This window comes from Pseudophryne corroboree, chromosome 1 (assembly GCF_028390025.1).
Source record: "Pseudophryne corroboree isolate aPseCor3 chromosome 1, aPseCor3.hap2, whole genome shotgun sequence".
In the NCBI taxonomy this organism is placed as follows: domain Eukaryota; kingdom Metazoa; phylum Chordata; class Amphibia; order Anura; family Myobatrachidae; genus Pseudophryne; species Pseudophryne corroboree.
In genome coordinates, this window is record NC_086444.1 from 703,440,656 (window position 1) to 703,460,282 (window position 19,627).

At 48.7% G+C, this 19,627-nt stretch overlaps 1 protein-coding gene across 1 annotated transcript in view; it reads left to right on the plus strand.

Moving 5' to 3' along the window:
* Window positions 1-1,020: 1,020 nt before the first annotated feature.
* LOC135045421 (protein-lysine 6-oxidase-like) overlaps window positions 1,021-19,627 on the plus strand; it is a 75,705-nt gene continuing 57,098 nt past the window's right edge. Inside the window, exons 1-4 of the mRNA XM_063955303.1 lie at window positions 1,021-1,110; window positions 3,587-3,788; window positions 4,101-4,209; window positions 19,421-19,558. Of these exons, the coding sequence (XP_063811373.1) occupies window positions 1,021-1,110; window positions 3,587-3,788; window positions 4,101-4,209; window positions 19,421-19,558 (539 nt within the window). The remainder of the gene's footprint in view (window positions 1,111-3,586; window positions 3,789-4,100; window positions 4,210-19,420; window positions 19,559-19,627) is intronic.

Here is a 19,627-nt window from a genome sequence, read left to right on the forward strand (position 1 = left end):
GCTTGGTTGAGAGATCTTTTGCCAGCTTGTCTTAAACTGCTTTTTCACCTGTCTGATTCCTTTTCATTAGGGAGTTCCTAGAGCAGTTGTATAGTGCTCTATCTTTGCTGCTGTAGGCCTTCTCTTTGGCCCGGTGAAGTTGCCTCAGCTGGGCGTTGAACCATGGCTTGTTGTTATTGTAGGATTGTTAAGTCTTGGTAGGTACACACATGTCCTCGCAGAATCTGATGTAGGATGTTGTGGTGTTGGTTAGGTTGTTTAGATCGGATGCCGCGGCTGCGAAGACCTCCCAGTCCGTGCAGTCGAAGCAGGCCTGTATCTTCATCTTAAGCCGAAGTTATGATTTTTACAAAAAAACACTATAATTAATAAAGTCTCTGAGGCTGTGCAGAGTCACTGTATTGAGTCTGAAAGTCCACTCGCTCTCCTTTTGTAAGAGTGTTTTAGTAAGGTTTCCACCTCTTATGCCCAGTTTCAATTGTTCCAGGCCGAATGTATGGAAACCCCTTATTTGAGTCCGCATGGGCTTTCGAAAAGTGTCTGGCAACTTATGTTAGGTTTTTCATGTTTAGGTATCTGTCATGGCATTTCTTATTTCCTGTCAGGACCAACTGATTTTGTAAATCCGTTAACCTTGGACTAACGAAAGGTGTAGGTGCTGTAGTATGGTGAAAACAGGGAGGACGAAGATAGTTCCGTTTCATATATTTATTAATAGACAACAGTTCCAATAAGGATATAAATGACAATCATTAGTCACCATATATAAACCGACGTATTGCAATGAATGGCATAAAAATAAGCAGGGTCAGTATTGAAGATGCATTGAAGAAATGTTCATATGAATAAGATAAAACATGCCTGAAGATTAATGAAGAATTGTCCAATATAAAGCAATGATTGGTGCCAAACTGTAAGAAGTGTTAACTGGATATTGTAGACATAGATGAATAACCGAGAAGACTTGTTACCGATGCTTAAAGACTGAACTGAAGATCTGTGTAGAGCTGTCTTTGAATGATGCAAAAAGAAGATACAGTTCTGAAAGGAGTACTTGCTGGTTGTGAAGATAATATTCAACACAGTGAAAAGCTGCAGCAGACGGCAATGGTGAGTAATGGGTTAAGCTGAGAGCTGAGTAAACGAGAAGCAAGAGTAAGTAGAAACTTCCACAGGCTGTGTGATTGAAGCAGGCAGTCACTGAACAGTGTAACCTCTCACAGGACTCCGGAAATCCACTTGTTGCCACTTGGAGAACTGATTAACTGACAGCATAGTAGGGAGTTGGTGGCTCTCTTGTGGTGAAGGCTGCAGGCAGACCTCTGGGAGCGGAGGCGATATCAGGACCACTGGAATCACACATAAAACCACAGAGAGAGCACAGAGCTAGGGTACAGAGTAGCTACAACAAAGCACTAGCCAAGAGTGAAATAATCCCAGCCTACTTATAGGCAGCACAAGCACGGGATTAACTGACACTTACCCACAGGTGCTCATCACAGGGGCTACATTTGGTATCCAACATGGCCACCTCCTGAACTGCAGACACACAGAGGCGACTCTGGCTATTCGGTCCCCGCACTCCCGACTCCCAGAACCTGCATCACCTCTGCCGCCGACCATGCTGCGTCCCCACACGGCGCACAGCACTGCGAGCAACCGCGCCAGCAACAGTACCACTGGAATCCACAGCGGTGAGTGATCGGTTCATGACATTTCCCTGCGTGTTCCAAGATTCTAGGTTTTAATGTGCCAACATATCTTAAACCGCAGGGACATTCCAGACAGTAAATTACTCCCACTGTAATGCAGTTGAAGAATTGATTAATTTCAATCTTCTTGCCAAACATCTTATTTTTGTCATATGGCAGAAGGCTTTGCAATTGCCACATGGGAAAGTGCCCTTTATCTTTGGTTTCTGTTTTGAATTCCCAATGTAATGGCTATGCACTAGGTTGTCGCGGAGGTTCCTAGATCTCCACCAACTAAATGAGGGTTGTGGTTCTAGCACATTCTTAAGGTCGGAGTTGAGCATAAGGATATGTCAATGCTTTTTGATAATGGCCTGTAGTTATCGCCAATCTTTACAGAAATTGCCAACAAATCGAAGTTTGTATGCTGCATCTATCTTCTTGCGTGTGTTGCTAGGGAATATTAATTGTTCCCTGTTTGCATGGGAAACATGATAGTTGGCTTTTTTAATGGGTTGTTTACTATAACCTCTGTTCATCAGTCTCTGTGTAAGTTCAACACTTTTGATCCTGTAGGTGATATCATCCGAACAATTTCGACAGAGTCTTAGAAATTCTCCTTTAGGGATATTTTTGTAAGTCGGAGGGAAGTGGGAACTGTTGCAGTGTAGGACACTGTTTGTCATTGTGTCCTGCAAAAGAGTTCAGTTTGTACTGTTCATGTCTCATCCTTGAAGATTTTTAGATTGAGAAAATGCACTTATTTTTTACTGATGTTCTGGTGAGTTTGAGGTTCAGATCATTATTATTGAGTTCCGAGATTAAATTATGTAGGTTGGTCTACATGCCATGCCATATTAACAGGATGTCATAGATGTAGCATTGCCAGGTTGTGATCTGGTTAGTGTAAACTTAATTTTCTTCTGAGAAGACGATTTCCTTTTCCCACCATCCGATGAACAAATTTGCATATGTGGGTGTACATTCAGCACCCATCGCAGTTCCTCGGGTTTGGAGAAAAAAAATTGTCATTGAAGGTGAAATAATTATGATGGAGAATAAACTCCAAAAGGTCTAGTAAAAGAACCTGGAAGTCATCCCAGCCCTCATAATGAAGAAAATGACTGACAGCCCTCAGGCCATCATGATGATTGATGCTCGTTTAAAGTGCTTCCACATCGAGTGTTTCTAGAAAATGGTCTTTCTCCAAAGTGACATTATAAAGTTTCCTCAATATATCTGATGGGTTGGGTATGTGTGACCACCGGTCAGGAGAACGCCCTTCACAATACCGACGTCGGGATCCCAGCTGTTAGCTGGCCGGTGGGGGGTGGCGAGCACAATCAAGCTTGCTGCACTCGCCGCAGGTTCTATTCCCACTCTATAGGTGTCATGGACACCCACGAGTGACAATAGTCCCTGTTGGTCGGCATGCCAACCGTCGTGATGGTAAGGGTTCGGGATGTAGGTGCCGGTATTGTGTCTTGTAAATAGGATGGCCGGTGTCTCAGATGTTTATCGATGAAAATGCTTCCCTGTTCAGATGGGCCCCCAATACTTGACACAATGGGCCTGCCAGGTGGTTTAATGAGGCTTTTATAGACTTTTAGCAGCATATAGAAAGTTGGTGTGGTCGGATGATCTACCTGTAGGAAACCATATTCATGTTTGGTTGCCCTTATTATATGCTTCATCCATATTCTTTTGTACATATATGAAAAGTTATCGGTACATGAGTTGTTTATATCATGTGGATTTTGGGCCAAATTACTACATTCCCACCATTGGCCGATGGTTTGAATAGTATGTCCTCCCATTTTCTGAGTTCCTTAAGTACTACTTCCTTGGCGAGATTGTTGACAGCATGACAATGCTTTCTATTTGTCATTTGGAAGACATCAAAATCCTTGAAAACCAGATCTATGAAGATAGATTTCCTTTTGCATAGGGCCCTTTTTGGTTGGGTCAATAAACTTGACTCATCAGTATGGGGGTCTGAGAGTTCCATGAGAGCCTCCAATGATTGTTCTTCAGTTTTGAATACTTGTATAGAGTCAAAAGTGGTTCCTGATGAGTCCACAAGCCGACCTGTGGTGAGTGAGTGATCTGATGCGTGTCCTAGGAAGCAGGTCGGATCACTACTGCAGAAGGAGGTGCCTACTTGTGATAGATGCCTCCTGCTGCATTACCACATTTCTAAGAAAGCAGCAGTGATAGCAACTCCAGCCACATCTGAATTAGCCCCACTATGCAATAAGTTAAATATTTCTATATACTGGTAACAACCAAATGTATCACATTACCAACACGATAATATGAGAATAATAACTTTGGTAGCAAAATACTGATATCCAAAACTTATTATAATCCATTTTTTACTTTCTTTTCATTTTGGTTTTGTGTTTGCAGGTCTCCCTGATCTGGTTCCGGATGCTCTTTTCATACAATCTGCTACCTACATCCAGAGAGTGCCTTTGTACAGTCTTTTGTGTGCAGCTGAGGAGAACTGTCTGGCCAGGTGAGAAAAAGGTCCTCAGCACATGCACTCATATGACGATGAGCTACCCAGGGGTGTAGAGATTGGAGGGCTATTGAAGGGCTATCTGCACTCAGCTATTGCCTACTGTCCTATGGCCCAGAGGGGATGCAGTTAATATCCCGAAGGACGGGATCCCGGCGGTCGATATACCGATGCCGGAATCCAGAAGGACGTCATAAGCCTAGCGTATAAATCCTGACAGAGGTCGGGATCACGGCATTAAAATACCAACAGTTGGAATCCCGATCGTTCTTCCAGTGGGACGCCTGCCGTGAGGGGAGGTTAGGTTTAGGAGGAGGGTTAAGGTTCAGGGACAGGAAAGGTAGGTTAGGTACTGGGGAGGGAGGGTTAGGTTTAGGGACTTGGAAGGCAAGGTTAGGGTTAGGCACCAGGCTAGGAGGGTTAGGTGTAGGCAGCAGGGAACGGAGGGCTAGGCACCACCCAGGAGGGTTAGGGTTAGGCACCACTCGAGAGGGTTAGGTTTAGGCACCCACCAGGGAGCTGTCGGGATGCTGCTGTAAGTATTCTGACCGCCGGCATCCCGTCCATCGGGATATCACACTGAATCCACAGAGAGTACCACCCAAATTATGTGGCCCAGAGTATGTTGGCTTGCCCTCACTGCAGTGAGTCTTATACTCAGCAACTGTCCTTAGTACATCATGTCAGGCACTTCTGCTGAACAATGTCACAACTTGTAGCACTCTGCTATGATTGACTGGGCAGTTCAGTCTCCAGAACAGAGTACTTATTCAGGAAAGCAGCAATGTTTCTATTTGTTATAGGTAGAAAAGCCCTAGAACTAATTATTTAAAAAGCTCTCCAGCCAGTAATAGTGAAAAAAGCTAATTTGAGAAGGATCACACTACTATTAAACTATATATATATATATATATATATATATATATATATATATGTTTCTTAATTTTTTTCTTATTAATTCATTTTCCACAAAGTCCCAGTAGAAACTCAAGTCCAGGATTCCAGTTCTAATAATGCACATACACGACTCAATAACTCATTGGCGAGGCAATACACAATTCTTAAAATTGAACAATATAATTGTATAACTTGATCAATAGAATTTGTGTAATGAACTTGAAGTTCCAGTCAATACTGAGTTGATGCAAAAGTCACCGGCCCAACCCAGGCATTCAACAGTGCTTGAAAAATGCTGGAAAGTTGACTAATAGTTCTTATCCTTAATGAACTTAAATTAGTCTCTGTTCAGAAAATATAAAAATGGATGTCATTTCTAATTAAAAAAATAAGAAAAAAAGGGGGGTGCAGGTGCACTATGCAATCATTAATATTCAAAATTAAATTAAATATTACAATTAAATATCATATACATTGGTGGGGAAACCCAAATTTATGCTAACAACCCCCTATATGATATTTAATTGTAATATGTATTTATATTTTGAGTAGTAATGACTGCATAGTGCACTTGCATCCCCCTTTTTTTCTATGTGCAGTACTATAAATCTCACCAAGGTAGCACCTCTCATTACAAGCAGCTAGGGTGTGCAGTCTAGAACCCCTCCTCCTTTATCTAATTACACCAATATCCTGATAATATATGGCATCAAATGAAAATGTAATTTATCCCAAAAGAAAATTGAAATATAAGCACTCAAAAGTTGGTTGCAAGTCAACAATTACCATATACAGTAGATGGTTATTATATTAGAAATTCACGCAACAAAAGATAAACCAGATCCATAGGTGCTGAATTATACTTCTCAACATGGTTTTCTATTCTATTCGCAAAATTCAGTTATAAAAGTAAGACAATTGCCCTGAAGCCTGAATGGTACTAAAGGCGATGCCCGGAGTGGTTACTGGCATCTGATCAAGATGAGGGGCAGGCCCATTACCGTGGCCAGCTAGAATTGCCATTTAATCCACAGTACTGAACCACAGACATCTAGCGAAGATGAGACAACTGATAGATGATTAATGGAAGCTCATATTGAAATGGTGACTAAATTGGGATTGTTTAAAATAAAACAGATAGGGGACTACTTAAGAGTAACTGTGATTAACATACCTAAAGTAGCCATGCTAAGATATAGTTTTCCATACAGCCCCTGTAGTTGATGCTCATGTTCTCTGAGGTGCATGATGTACATTTTCCTCAGAAAAGCATGGTCACAGGTGTTTTATTAAAATAACCAACATGAATTACCAGGATGCTTGATTGACAAAATTCAAAATCAATGAAATCATAGCATATGAAATAAACTACTATGATGAAGTTTCTAAATGAAAGTGGAAAAGAGATTTTACTAATAGGTGTCTAGTAAGGTGAGTGGTTAATTGCAGATAGTTCAGTATAATATTCTACAAACTGCAGAATTTAATATAGCCAATTGATACATTTCTGATCAGGAGTGAGCTCATCACTGCAGTAAAGTAACATTTTCCCCTAATGGGCAAAACCATGGGCCTAATTCAGTTCTGATCGTAGATGTGCTAAATTTAGCCCAGCTACGATCAGTTTCACAGACATGCGGGGGGACGCCCAGCACAGGGATAGTCCGCCCCGCATGTCTGGCTCTGGCTCTGCCCCCCCCCCCCCCCCGGCACAGATACAAAAACATTGCACGGCGGCAATGTTTTTGTACCTGACGAGTAGCTCCCTGCCAACAGGCCGCTACTCGCTGTGTCAATCAGGCAGAGGCGATCACAGCCCTGAGATACTGATAGCATCTCACTGGGCTCCCGGGGTGCGCACGTGCAGTGCGGCTGCTGCCGTGTGCACTCCAAAAAGTAATTCAGACTGCGATCGCTGCATCGATCCAGTCTGAATTACCCCCCATGTGCACTGCAAGTGGGACTGAAGTAACATGTGCAGAGAGAGTTAGATTTGGGTGGGGTGTGTTCAAACTGAAATCTGCTGATGACTTTAATGATTTATTAACAAAGAGGGAGAGAGGGTCCTGCTCACAAGAGCTTACATTCTAGAGGGGCTACGGGTGAACACAAATGGGTGGGGAGTAAAGATCAGTATTCCAGAGGCCAGAGTGTAGATGGGCGTAGCTAATAAAATTAGTTTTGAGGACAGGGAGGCAGGGCGAATGTCTGATGTAGTGTGGGAGGGCATTCTGGAAGATAAGAGCAGCACTGGTGAAATCATGAAGATGGGCATGTGAGGAGGTGAGGCAGTGGCAAACTGGAGATGTGATAAATGGGTGCAGCAAGCACAAAAAAAATAAGATTTTACTCACTGGTAAATCTATTTCTCGTAGTCCGTAGTGGATGCTGGGACTCCGTAAGGACCATGGGGAATAGCAGCTCCGCAGGAGACTGGGCACAACTAAAGAAAGCTTTAGGACTACCTGGTGTGCACTGGCTCCTCCCACTATGACCCTCCTCCAGACCTCAGTTAGGATACTGTGCCCGGAAGAGCTGACACAATAGGGAAGGATTTTGAATCCCGGGTAAGACTCATACCAGCCACACCAATCACACCGTATAACTCGTGATACTATACCCAGTTAACAGTATGAAATATAACTGAGCCTCTCAACAGATGGCTCAACAATAACCCTTTAGTTAAACAATAACTATATACAAGTATTGCAGACAATCCGCACTTGGGATGGGCGCCCAGCATCCACTACGGACTACGAGAAATAGATTTACCGGTGAGTAAAATCTTATTTTCTCTGACGTCCTAAGTGGATGCTGGGACTCCGTAAGGACCATGGGGATTATACCAAAGCTCCCAAACGGGCGGGAGAGTGCGGATGACTCTGCAGCACCGAATGGGCAAACTCTAGGTCCTCCTCAGCCAGGGTGTCAAACTTGTAGAATTTAGCAAATGTGTTTGACCCCGACCAAGTAGCTGCTCGGCAAAGTTGTAGAGCCGAGACCCCTCGAGCAGCCGCCCAAGAAGAGCCCACTTACCTCGTGGAATGGGCTTTCACTGATTTAGGATGCGACAGTCCAGCCGCAGAATGTGCAAGCTGAATCGTACTACAGATCCAGCGAGCTATAGTCTGCTTTGAAACAGGAGCACCCAGCTTGTTGGGTGCATACAGGATAAACAACGAGTCAGTTTTCCTGACACTAGCTGTCCTGGAAACATAAATTCTCAGGGCCCTGACTACGTCCAACAACTTGGAAGCCTCCAAGTCTTTAGTAGCCGCAGGCACCACGATAGGTTGGTTCAAATGAAAAGCTGATACCACCTTAGGGAGAAACTGGGGACGAGTCCTCAATCCTGCCCTATCCATATGGAAAATCAGATAAGGGCTTTTACATGACAAAGCCGCCAATTCTGACACACGCCTGGCCGAAGCCAAGGCCAACAGCATGACCACTTTCCACGTGAGATATTTTAATTCCACGGTTTTAAGTGGCTCAAACCAATGTGACTTTAGGAAATCCAACACCACGCTGAGATCCCAATGTGCCACTGGAGGCACAAAAGGGGGCTGAATATGCAGCACTCCCTTAACAAAAGTCTGAACTTCAGGTAGTGAAGCCAGTTCTCTCTGGAAGAAAATCGATAGAGCCGAAATCTGGACCTTAATGGAACCCAATTTTAGGCCCATAGTCACCCCTGACTGTAGGAAGTGCAGAAAACGGCCCCACTGAATTTCCTCCGTTGGGGCCTTCCTGGCCTCACACCACGCAACAAATTTTCGCCAAATGCGGTGATAATGGTTTGAAGTCACTTCTTTCCTAGCTTTAATCAGCGTAGGAATGACTTCCTCCGGAATGCCCTTTTCCTTCAGGATCCGGTGTTCAACCGCCATGCCGTCAACGCAGCCGCGGTAAGTCTTGGAACAGACAGGGCCCCTGCTGCAGCAGGTCCTGTCTGAGCGGCAGAGGCCATGGGTCCTCTGAGATCATTTCTTGAAGTACCGGGTACCAAGCTCTTCTTGGCCAATCCGGAACAATGAGTATAGTTCTTACTCCTCTTTTTCTTATTATCCTCAGTACCTTGGGTATGAGAGGAAGAGGAGGGAACACATAAACCAACTGGTACACCCACGGTGTCACCAGAGCGCCCACAGCTATCGCCTGAGGGTCCCTTGACCTGGCGCAATATCTTTTTAGCTTTTTGTTGAGGCGGGACGCCATCATGTCCACCTGTGGCCTTTCCCAATGGTGTACAATCATTTGGAAGACTTCTGGATGAAATCCCCACTCTCCCGGGTGGAAGTCGTGCCAGCTGAGAAAGTCTGCTTCCCAGTTGTCCACTCCGGAAATGAACACTGCTGACAGTGCTAACACATGATTTTCCGCCCATCGGAAAATCCTTGTGGCTTCTGCCATCGCCATCCTGCTTCTTGTGCCGCCCTGTTGGTATACATGGGCGACCGCCGTGATGTTGTCTGACTGGATCAGCACCGGCTGGTGTTGAAGCAGGGGTCTAGCCTAACTTAGGGCATTGTAAATGGCCCTTAGTTCCAGAATATTTATGTGTAGGGAAGTCTCCTGACTCGACCATAGTCCTTGGAAGTTTCTTCCCTGTGTGACTGCCCCCCAGCCTCGAAGGCTGGCATCCGTGGTCACCAGGACCCAGTCCTGTATGCCGAATCTGCGGCCCTCTAGAAGATGAGCACTCTGCAGCCACCACAACAGCGACACCCTGGCCCTTGGAGACAGGGTTATCAGCCGATGCATCTGAAGATGCGACCCGGACCACTTGTCCAACAGATCCCACTGGAAGATCCTTGCATGGAACCTGCCGAATGGAATGTCTTCGTAAGAAGCTACCATCTTTCCCAGGACTCGCGTGCACTGATGCACCGACACCTGTATTTGTTTTAGGAGGTCTCTGACTAGAGATGACAACTCCTTGGCCTTCTCCTCCGGGAGAAACACTTTTTCCTGTTCTGTGTCCAGAACCATACCCAGGAACAGTAGACGTGTCGTAGGAACCAGCTGCGACTTTGGAATATTCAGAATCCAGCCGTGCTGTTGTAGCACTTCCCGAGATAGTGCTACTCCGACCAACAACTGCTCCCTGGACCTCGCCTTTATAAGGAGATCGTCCAAGTAGGGATAATTATAACTCCCTTTTTTTTTTGAAGGAGTATCATCATTTCGGCCATTACCTTGGTAAATACCCTCGGTGCCGGGGACAGACCAACTGCAACGTCTGGAATTGGTAATGACAGTCCTGTACCACAATTTTGAGGTACTCCTGGTGAGGAGGGTAAATGGGGACATGCAGGTAAGCATCCCTGATGTCCAGTGATACCATGTAATCCCCTTCGTCCAGGCTTGCAATAACCGCCCTGAGCGATTCCATTTTGAACTTGAACCTTCGTATATAAGTGTTCAAGGATTTCAATTTTAGAATGGGTCTCACCGAACCGTCTGGTTTCGATACCACAAACACTGTGGAATAGTAACCCCGGCCTTGTTGAAGGAGGGGTACCTTGATTATCACCTGCTGGAAGTACAGCTTGTGAATTGCCGCCAGTACTACCTCCCCTTTCTCCGAGGGCAGCAGGCAAGGCTGATTTGAGGTAACGGCGAGGGGGAGTCGCCTCGAACTCCAGCTTGTATCCCTGTGATACTACTTGCAGAACCCAGGGATCCACCTGTGAGCGAGCCCACTGGTCGCTGAAGTTCCCGAGACGCGCCCCCACCGCACCTGGCTCCGCCTGTGGAGCCCCAGCGTCATGCGGTGGACTCAGAGGAAGCGGGGGAAGATTTTTGATCCTGGGAACTGGCTGCCTGGTGCAGCTTTTTCCCTCTTCCCTTGTCTCTGTGCAGAAAGGAAGCGCCTTTGACCCGCTTGCTTTTCTGAAGCCGAAAGGACTGTACCTGATAATACAGTGCTTTCTTAGGCTGTGAGGAAACCTGAGGTAAAATTTTTTCTTCCCAGCTGTTGCTGTGGATACGAGGTCCCAGAGACCATCCCCAACAATTCCTCACCCTTATAAGGCAGATGTGCCTTTTAAAGTCAGCATCACCTGTCCACTGCCGGGTCCCTAATACCCTCCTGGCAGAATGGACATTGCATTAATTCTGGATGCCAGCCGGCAAATATCCCTCTGTGCATCCCTCATATATAAGACTACGTCTTTAATATGCTCTATGGTTAGCAAAATAGTATCCCTGTCCTGACAGGGTAACAGACCACGCTGCAGCAGCACTATCCATGCTGAGGCAATTGCAGGTCTCAGTATAGTACCTGAGTGTGTAAATACAGACTTCACGATAGCCTCCTGCTTTTTATCAGCAGGCTCCTTCAAAGTAGCCGTATCCTAAGACGGCAGTGCCACCTTTTTTTACAAACGTGTGAGCGCCTTATCCACCCTAGGGGATATCTCCCAACGTGACCTATCCTCTGGCGGGAAAGGGTACGCCATCAGTAACTTTTTAGAAATTACCAGTTTCTTATCGGGGGAACCCACGCTTCTTCACACACTTCATTCACTCATCTGATGGGGGAACAAAACACTGGCTGCTTTTTCTCCCCAAACATAAAACCCCTTTTTTGTGGTACTTGGGTTAATGTCAGAAATGTGTAACACATTTTTCAGTGCCGAGATCATGCAACGGATGTTCCTAGTGGATTGTGTATATGTCTCAACCTTGTCGACACTGGAGTCAGACTCTGTGTCGACATCTGTGTCTGCCATCTGAGGTAGCGGGCGTTGTTTTTGAGCCCCTGATGGCCTTTGAGACGCCTGGGCAGGCGCGGGCTGAGAAGCCGACTGTCCCACAGCTGTTACGTCATCCAGCCTTTTATGTAAGGAGTTGACACTATCGGTTAATACCTTCCACCTATCCATCCACTCTGGTGTCGGCCCCACAGGGGGCGACATCACATTTATCGGCATCTGCTCCGCCTTCCACGTAACCTTCCTCATCAAACATGTCGACACAGCCGTACCGACACACCGCACACACACAGGGAATGCTCTGACTGAGGACAGGACCCCACAAAGTCCTTTGGGGAGACAGAGAGAGAGTATGCCAGCACACACCAAAGCGCTATATAATACAGGGATTCACACTACCCACAGTGATTTTTCCCTTATAGCTGCTATAATACACAATTTTGCGCCTAAATTTAGTGCCCCCCCTCTCTTTTTAACCCTTTGAGCCTGAAAACTACAGGGGAGAGCCTGGGGAGCTGTCTTTCAGCTGCACTGTGAAGAGAAAATGGCGCCAGTGTGCTGAGGGAGATAGCCCCGCCCCTTTTTCGGCTGACTTTCTCACGCTTTTTTATGGATCCTGGCAGGGGGATTTTTCACATATATAGCCTCTAGGACTATATATTGTGATTATTTTGCCAGCCAAGGTGTTAATATTGCTGCTCAGGGCGCCCCCCCCCCCCAGCGCCCTGCACCCATCAGTGACCGGAGTGTGAGGTGTGCATGAGGAGCAATGGCGCACAGCTGCAGTGCTGTGCGCTACCTTGTTGAAGACCGAAGTCTTCTGCCGCCGATTTTCAGGACCATCTTCATGCTTCTGGCTCTGTAAGGGGGACGGCGGCGCGGGGCCGGATGATCGAGGTCGGGTCCTGTGTTCGATCCCTCTGGAGCTAATGGTGTCCAGTAGCCTAAGAAGCCCAAACTAGCTGCAAGCAGGTAGGTTCGCTTCTTCTCCCCTTAGTCCCTCGTAGCAGTGAGTCTGTTGCCAGCAGATCTCACTGAAAATAAAAAACCTAAAATATACTTTCTTTTCTAGGAGCTCAGGAGAGCCCCTAGTGTGCATCCAGCTCAGCCGGGCACAAGATTCTAACTAAGGTCTGGAGGAGGGTCATAGTGGGAGGAGCCAGTGCACACCAGGTAGTCCTAAAGCTTTCTTTAGTTGTGCCCAGTCTCCTGCGGAGCCGCTATTCCCCATGGTCCTTACGGAGTCCCAGCATCCACTTAGGACGTCAGAGAAATGGTAATTCATAAACAGTGGCAAATAGAAGGAATAAGAAATTAGAAGACAAAGGTTTTGGGCACAGGTGTACGTTACAAGTTCCAAGAGAGAGAAGGAGGTAGCAGTTGGCCAGCCCATAGCTAGTGGCGGAACTAGCACCAGTGCAGCCAGTGTGCTGCACCGAGGCCCGGCGCAGTGAAGGGGCCCACAGCCGGTGGCATTTCAATGAGTCACACTGACTCCTTTACATGCCGCCGCCATCATCGGCGCGTCCCGCTGCTCAGTAACGCTGCGCTGCTAAGCTGCTACTGTCCATGGAATGTCATCAGCGCAGCGCAGCAGTTCAGGCTCGCCTGGAGAGGGAGGAGGGGCTGTGCTCCCCTCACCTTTTACCTCCTCCCCTTTCCTACATTTCCCCTCCTACCACACCGTTTCTGGGAGGGAGGAAAGGAGGAGCCTGGCAGTTACAGACATTTCCCTCTGCAGCAGCATCCCCTGCTATCCACGTGACTACGCTGCCAGCATGGGCGTGTGATTAGCACTGTCTGGTCACCCGCTGGCAGGACTGACCTGGTTGTGCCGCCCCTCCCTTCTCCTCTGGACCCTGGATGTATATATCGGAGTGGGAGAAGGGACCTTCTGACGTACCTAGGGGAGGAGACCCGTCACCAGGGGGAGGAGCTACGGCCGAACAAGGTACTCGAAAAGTACCCTCGCGGGCTCGCTTCGCTCGCCACGCTTCGGGCACGGTGGCTCGCTCCGCTCCGATTCGCTCGCCACCTAATTACTAAAGGTAATAGCAGGGCCGGTGCAAGGTTTCTCGACACCCTAGGCAAAACTGCCCGAGAACGCAATTCGCAGGGGGGGTGAGGGAGAGAATCATGCCCGGTCCGCAATCGTGGGGGGTGCAGGCATCATGCCCGAGTCCGCAATTCGTGCAGTGGGGTGTGTGTGTGTTGTGCGGGTATCATGCCCATTTTCACAATCATGGGGGGATGCAGGCATCATGGCCAAGTTTGCAATTTGTGAGGAGGCAGGTGCAGGCATCATGCCTGAGCCTGCAATTCGTGGAGGGGTGTGGGCATCATGCCCGAGTGTCCGCAATTCGTGTGGGAGGGGGGGGGGGGGGGAGTTGCATGGGCATCCAGGGGCAAAGACAGGATTTGTGTGGAAGGGTTCCCGTGGGATATGGATATAATATACATCATGTATATAGTAGTCTTTGTGCGGGCATCATTACCGAGTCCACAATTGCGGGGGTGAAGGTGTGCGGGCATCATGCCTGAGTCCGCAATTTGCAGGGCAGGGGTACGGGCATCATGCGGGGGTTGCAGGCAGGGCCGGTGCTAAGGTGTTCAGCGCCCTCCTGCAAACTATACATTTTGCGCCCTTCTACAAATACAGATGTGGCCACTCTCATCCTACCAGCAAACAGCCACATTGCGCTGATGACTAGCCACGGCAAGCTGCGTCCCATTCGCAGGAGTGTATACACCATGCGATCCTAATGATCGCGCATGCATGCACACCCACAGGCACGCTTATTGTGGAAAACAAGTTGCATTTGCCACAATTAGCCTTTAAGCTGAGGCGGGACACATCTGTATGTCTGCTTCACATGTCCCTTTACTATGTTTCATAGGGGTCTATTCATGATGCAGTGTAAACAGTGGAGAAGTGAGCCAGTGGAGAAGTTGCCTATGGCAACCAATCAGTGTTGAGGTAATATTTATAAAGTCTATTCTATAAAATTATATAAGCTGATTGGTTGCCTTGGGCAACTTCTTCACTGATTTACTTCTCCACACTTTTCACTGCTTCATGAATAGACCCACAGAAATGTGAAAAGAGAGAGAGGGTGATCGGGAGAGGGTAAGAGTCGGTGGGTGACAGGAAAGTCAGTAGGTAACAGGGAGAGGGTGACAGGAGAGAGAGCGGACGGGAAAAGGGTAACGGCAGGGAGAGGCAGTGGGAGAAGGGCAGAGTGTGAAGCTAGGGACAGGCAGTGACCAGTGAGTGGAGGAAGGTGACAAGCAGAGGGTGAAAACAGAGGGTGACATGGAGAGGGTGAGAGTCACTGAGTGATATGGAGAGGGTGGGAGTCACTGGGTAACAAGCGAGAGAGGTGATGGGGAAATGGTGAGAATCAGCTGCCAACAGGAAGAGTGTAACAGAAGAGAGGTGACGGGGTGAGGGTAATACCCCTTTTACACTGCCAGCATATAACACAGGTTATTGCACATGAAGGTGCATAACCCGTGTTGCTGGCTGGTCTAAAAGGTTCGAGTTGGAATAATCCAGGTCGAGTGACCCAGTATTCCAACTCGTGTGGTTTGCAGGGTTGAACACGTGTTCAACCCGGCAAACTGTGCAGTGTAAACGGGAGCCGGGTCGCATTGCCTCGGCTTCCCGTTTACAGTGAATGTGCGACCCCCGTCGAGTCACTGGCAACGTCACCAACCCGGCAATATGCCGGGTTGGCGAGTGCAGTGGGAAAGGGGGCTGATGCAGGGTGCAACCGGGTAGCACCAGTGTCAGGCTCCCGGCTGCGACCCGTGCTGTTGGTCTAAAAGCGGTATAAGAGTCAGTGAGTGATAGGGAGAGGGCGTCAGGAGAGAGGTGACGGGCGGGGAGAGGCAGTGGGTGATAGGCAGTGGGAAAGTGCATTAATTAAAAAATAAAAACACATTAATATGCCACTCCCCCACACAAATTTTTAATATACCCCCCTCCCCTGCACACATTAATATACCGTCCCCCCCCTCCCCTGCACACATTAATATACCGTCCCTCCCTCCCCTGCACACATTAAAATACCGTCCCTCCCTCCCCTGCACACATTAATTTACCGTCCCCCCCTCCCCTGCACACATTAATATACCATCCCCCCTCCCCTGCACACATTAATATACCATCCCCCCTCCCCTGCACACATTAATATACCGTCCCCCCTCCCCTGCACACATTAATATACCCCCCTCCCCAGCACACATTAATATACCACCCACCCTCTCCTGCACATATTAATATACCACCCACCCTCCCCTGCACACATTAATATACCCCCCCTCCCCTGCACACATTAATATACCCCGCTCCCCTGCACACATTAATATACCCCCATCCGCTGCACACATTAATATACCCCCCTCCCCTGCACACATTAATATACCTCACTCCCCAGCACACATTAATATACCACCAACCCTCTCCTGCACATATTAATATACCACCCACCCTCCCCTGCACATTAATATGCCCCCCTCCCCTGCACACATTAATATACCCCCCCTCCCCAGCACACATTAATATATCCCCCCCTCCCCAGCACACATTAATATACCACCCACCCTCCCCTGCACACATTAATATACCACCCACCCTCCCCTGCACACATTAATAAGCCCCCCCCTCCCCAGCACACATTAATATACCACCCCTCCCCTGCACACATTAATAAACCCCCCTCCCCTGCACACATTAATAAACCCCCCCTCCCCTGCACACAGTGCCAGATTAAGGTCCACATGGGCCTGGAGCTGAAATGTATGAAGGGCCTATAGTGTGCATTGGCAGGAGGTATGACAAGCGCTGTAGTGAGGGTTGTCTAAATAGGGTGTGTGGCCTGTGCCATGGGTGTGGCTATCTCCGTGGAGGTCATAGTGCCTACCTTCAACCATTTAATAGAGGAGCAGAACAACAGACCCATACACACATACATACAGTGGTCGTCAAAGTGGGAATTTTGAAGTGGGGCTATGGGAAATGAAATGGGATTACTGTTGCGCGCACCTAAAAAGGGGGCATGGCCACAGAAAAGGAGCGTGTCCTTCAAACTACATGCATTAGTGTGACCCTCACCTCCTAGTCTGTATAGCTACCCATTACTGTGCCCCCCTTTCTACCTAGTCTGTATATGCGTCAGTGTGCCCCATCCTAGTCTGTATATGCATCAGTATGCCCCCCTCCTAGTCTGTATATGTGTTAGTGTGCCCCCTCCTACGCTGTATATGCATCAGTGTGCCCCCTCCTACGCTGTATATGCGTCAGTGTGCCCCCCTCCCCTCCTAGTCTGTAAATGCGTCAGTGTGCCCCCCTCCCCTCCTAGTCTGTATATGCATCAGTGTGCCCTAACCTAGTCTGTATAGGCGTCAGTGTGCCCCCCTCCCCTCCTAGTCTGTATATGCATCAGTGTGCCCTATCCTAGTCTGTATAGGCGTCAGTGTGCCCCCCCTCCACTCCTAGTCTGTATATGCGTCAGTGTGCACTATCCTAGTCTGTATAGGCGTCAGTGTGCCCCTCTCCCCTCCTAGTCTGTATATGCGTCAGTGTGCCCTATCCTAGTCTGTATAGGCGTCAGTGTGCCCCCCCTCCACTCCTAGTCTGTATATGCATCAGTGTGCCCTATCCTAGTCTGTATAGGCGTCAGTGTGCCCCCCCTCCACTCCTAGTCTGTATATGCATCAGTGTGCCCTATCCTAGTCTGTATAGGCGTCAGTGTGCCCCCCTCCCCTCCTAGTCTGTATATGCATCAGTGTGCCCTATCCTAGTCTGTATAGGCGTCAGTGTGCCCCCCCTCCACTCCTAGTCTGTATAGGCGTCAGTGTGCCCTATCCTAGTCTGTATAGGCGTCAGTGTGCCCCCCCTCCACTCCTAGTCTGTATAGGCATCAGTGTGCCCCCCCTCCCCTCCTAGTCTGTATATGTAGTCAGGGCTGGTTCTAGACCTTGTGGCACCCAGGGCGAATGTTTCCTTTGGCACCCCCCCTCTCCCCATTGAAAACAGGGACAGGTAGCCCCTTATGCATGTTGTGCCAGGCAGAGCCCTGTATACACATTGCGACAGGTAGCCCCTTACACACACGTTGCGCCAGGTAGCCCTTTACACACACGTTGCGCCAGGTAGCCCTTTACACACACTTTGCGCCAGGTAGCCCTTTACACACACTTTGCGCCAGGTAGCCCCTTACACACACGTTGCGCCAGGTAGCCCCTTACACACACGTTGCGCCAGGTAACACCTTACACACACGTTGCGCCAGTTAGCTCTTTACACACACGTTGCGCCAGGTAGCCCCTCACACACGTTGCGCCAGGTAGCCCCTTACACACGTTGCGCTAGGTAATCCCTCATATACAGTATGTTGCACCAGGTAGCCCCTCATTTACGTTGCACCAGGTAGCCCCTCATATACGTTGCACCAGGTAGCCCCTCATATACGTTGCACCAGGTAGCCCCTCATATACGTTGCACCAGGTAGCCCCACATATACCTTGCACCAGGTAGCCCCACATATACCTTGCACCAGGTAGCCCCACATATACCTTGCACCAGGTAGCCCCACATATACCTTGCACCAGGTAGCCCCACATATACCTTGCACCAGGTAGCCCCACATATACCTTGCACCAGGTAGCCCCTGTGAGTTTGTGAGAGAGTGAGTGTGTGTGTGTGTGTGTGTGTGTGAGAGTGTGTGCGAGTGTGTGTGTATCACTCACCGCTAACAGCATCGGCTCCAGTATATCCCCCTGGCCCCATGCCCAGCCTGAGGCAGGACGAAAGTGAGTTGAGGTGGGGGCAGTGTAGTGGGGGCAGTGGGAGGCGGCTAGGGGTGGTGCTGGCCGAGGGGGGTAGCAGCGCGGTGTGCGGCGCGGGAGGGGGGAAGGTACCGGCCAGCGCGTTGTGCACCTGTGCGGTGCGAGAGAAGATGCGGCGGGGGGACTGGAGGTAAGGTGCCGGCTAGCACTGTGTGCGGCGCGGGAGGCGGCAGGGGAAGGTTCTGGCCAGTGCAGTGTGGGCGGCGGGGGGAAGGTGCTGACTTCTGTGGTAGTGGTGCACGTTACGTTGCGGTGCCCCTCCTGGCTTCTCCCCCTCCGGCCGGCCAATCCTCCTCATTAGCGGTACTAAAGTTTTTTTGGGGGAGGAGCTGAGAGTAGAGGGGAGAGCGGCTCCTCCTCCTCCCCGGCCGGGCAGTTCAATAACCTGTGGGGAGGAAACGCTGGCTGGAGAAGAGAGCGTCAGCGGACCCTCCTCCTACTCTGGCCGGGATTTCCGATTTGCAGACTGGGGATCGGCACACTGTCTCGCCGCAGCATACAATGAGTCAGTGTGACTCATTGAAATGCTGGTGGTTATGGGCCTCGCCCTCTTCACTGTGCCGAGCTCTGGGCCTATTTTCAATGGGGGGCCTGGAGCTGCAGCTCCATCCGCCCCATTGTTAATCCGGCCCTGCCTAAAGTTCAAGACATATTTCAAGACAGTCACTCCTCATTCCATCATACTGTATTTGTTTCCTATTCAATATTCTTTCATTCCAAACTCTTTTCTCTAATTTCAGATCGGCCTACTCACCAGATGTTTCTGATGTAAGTTTCCGAGTTCTACTACGCTTCCCTCAAAGAGTTAAAAATCGTGGGACAGCAGACTTCTTACCAGTGAAACCAAGGCAGACATGGGAATGGCACAGCTGCCACCAGTGAGTACTAATTGCTGAATTTGTCTTCTCTACATCTTTGTACCGGTATTTATTCTTAGACCTGTTTGT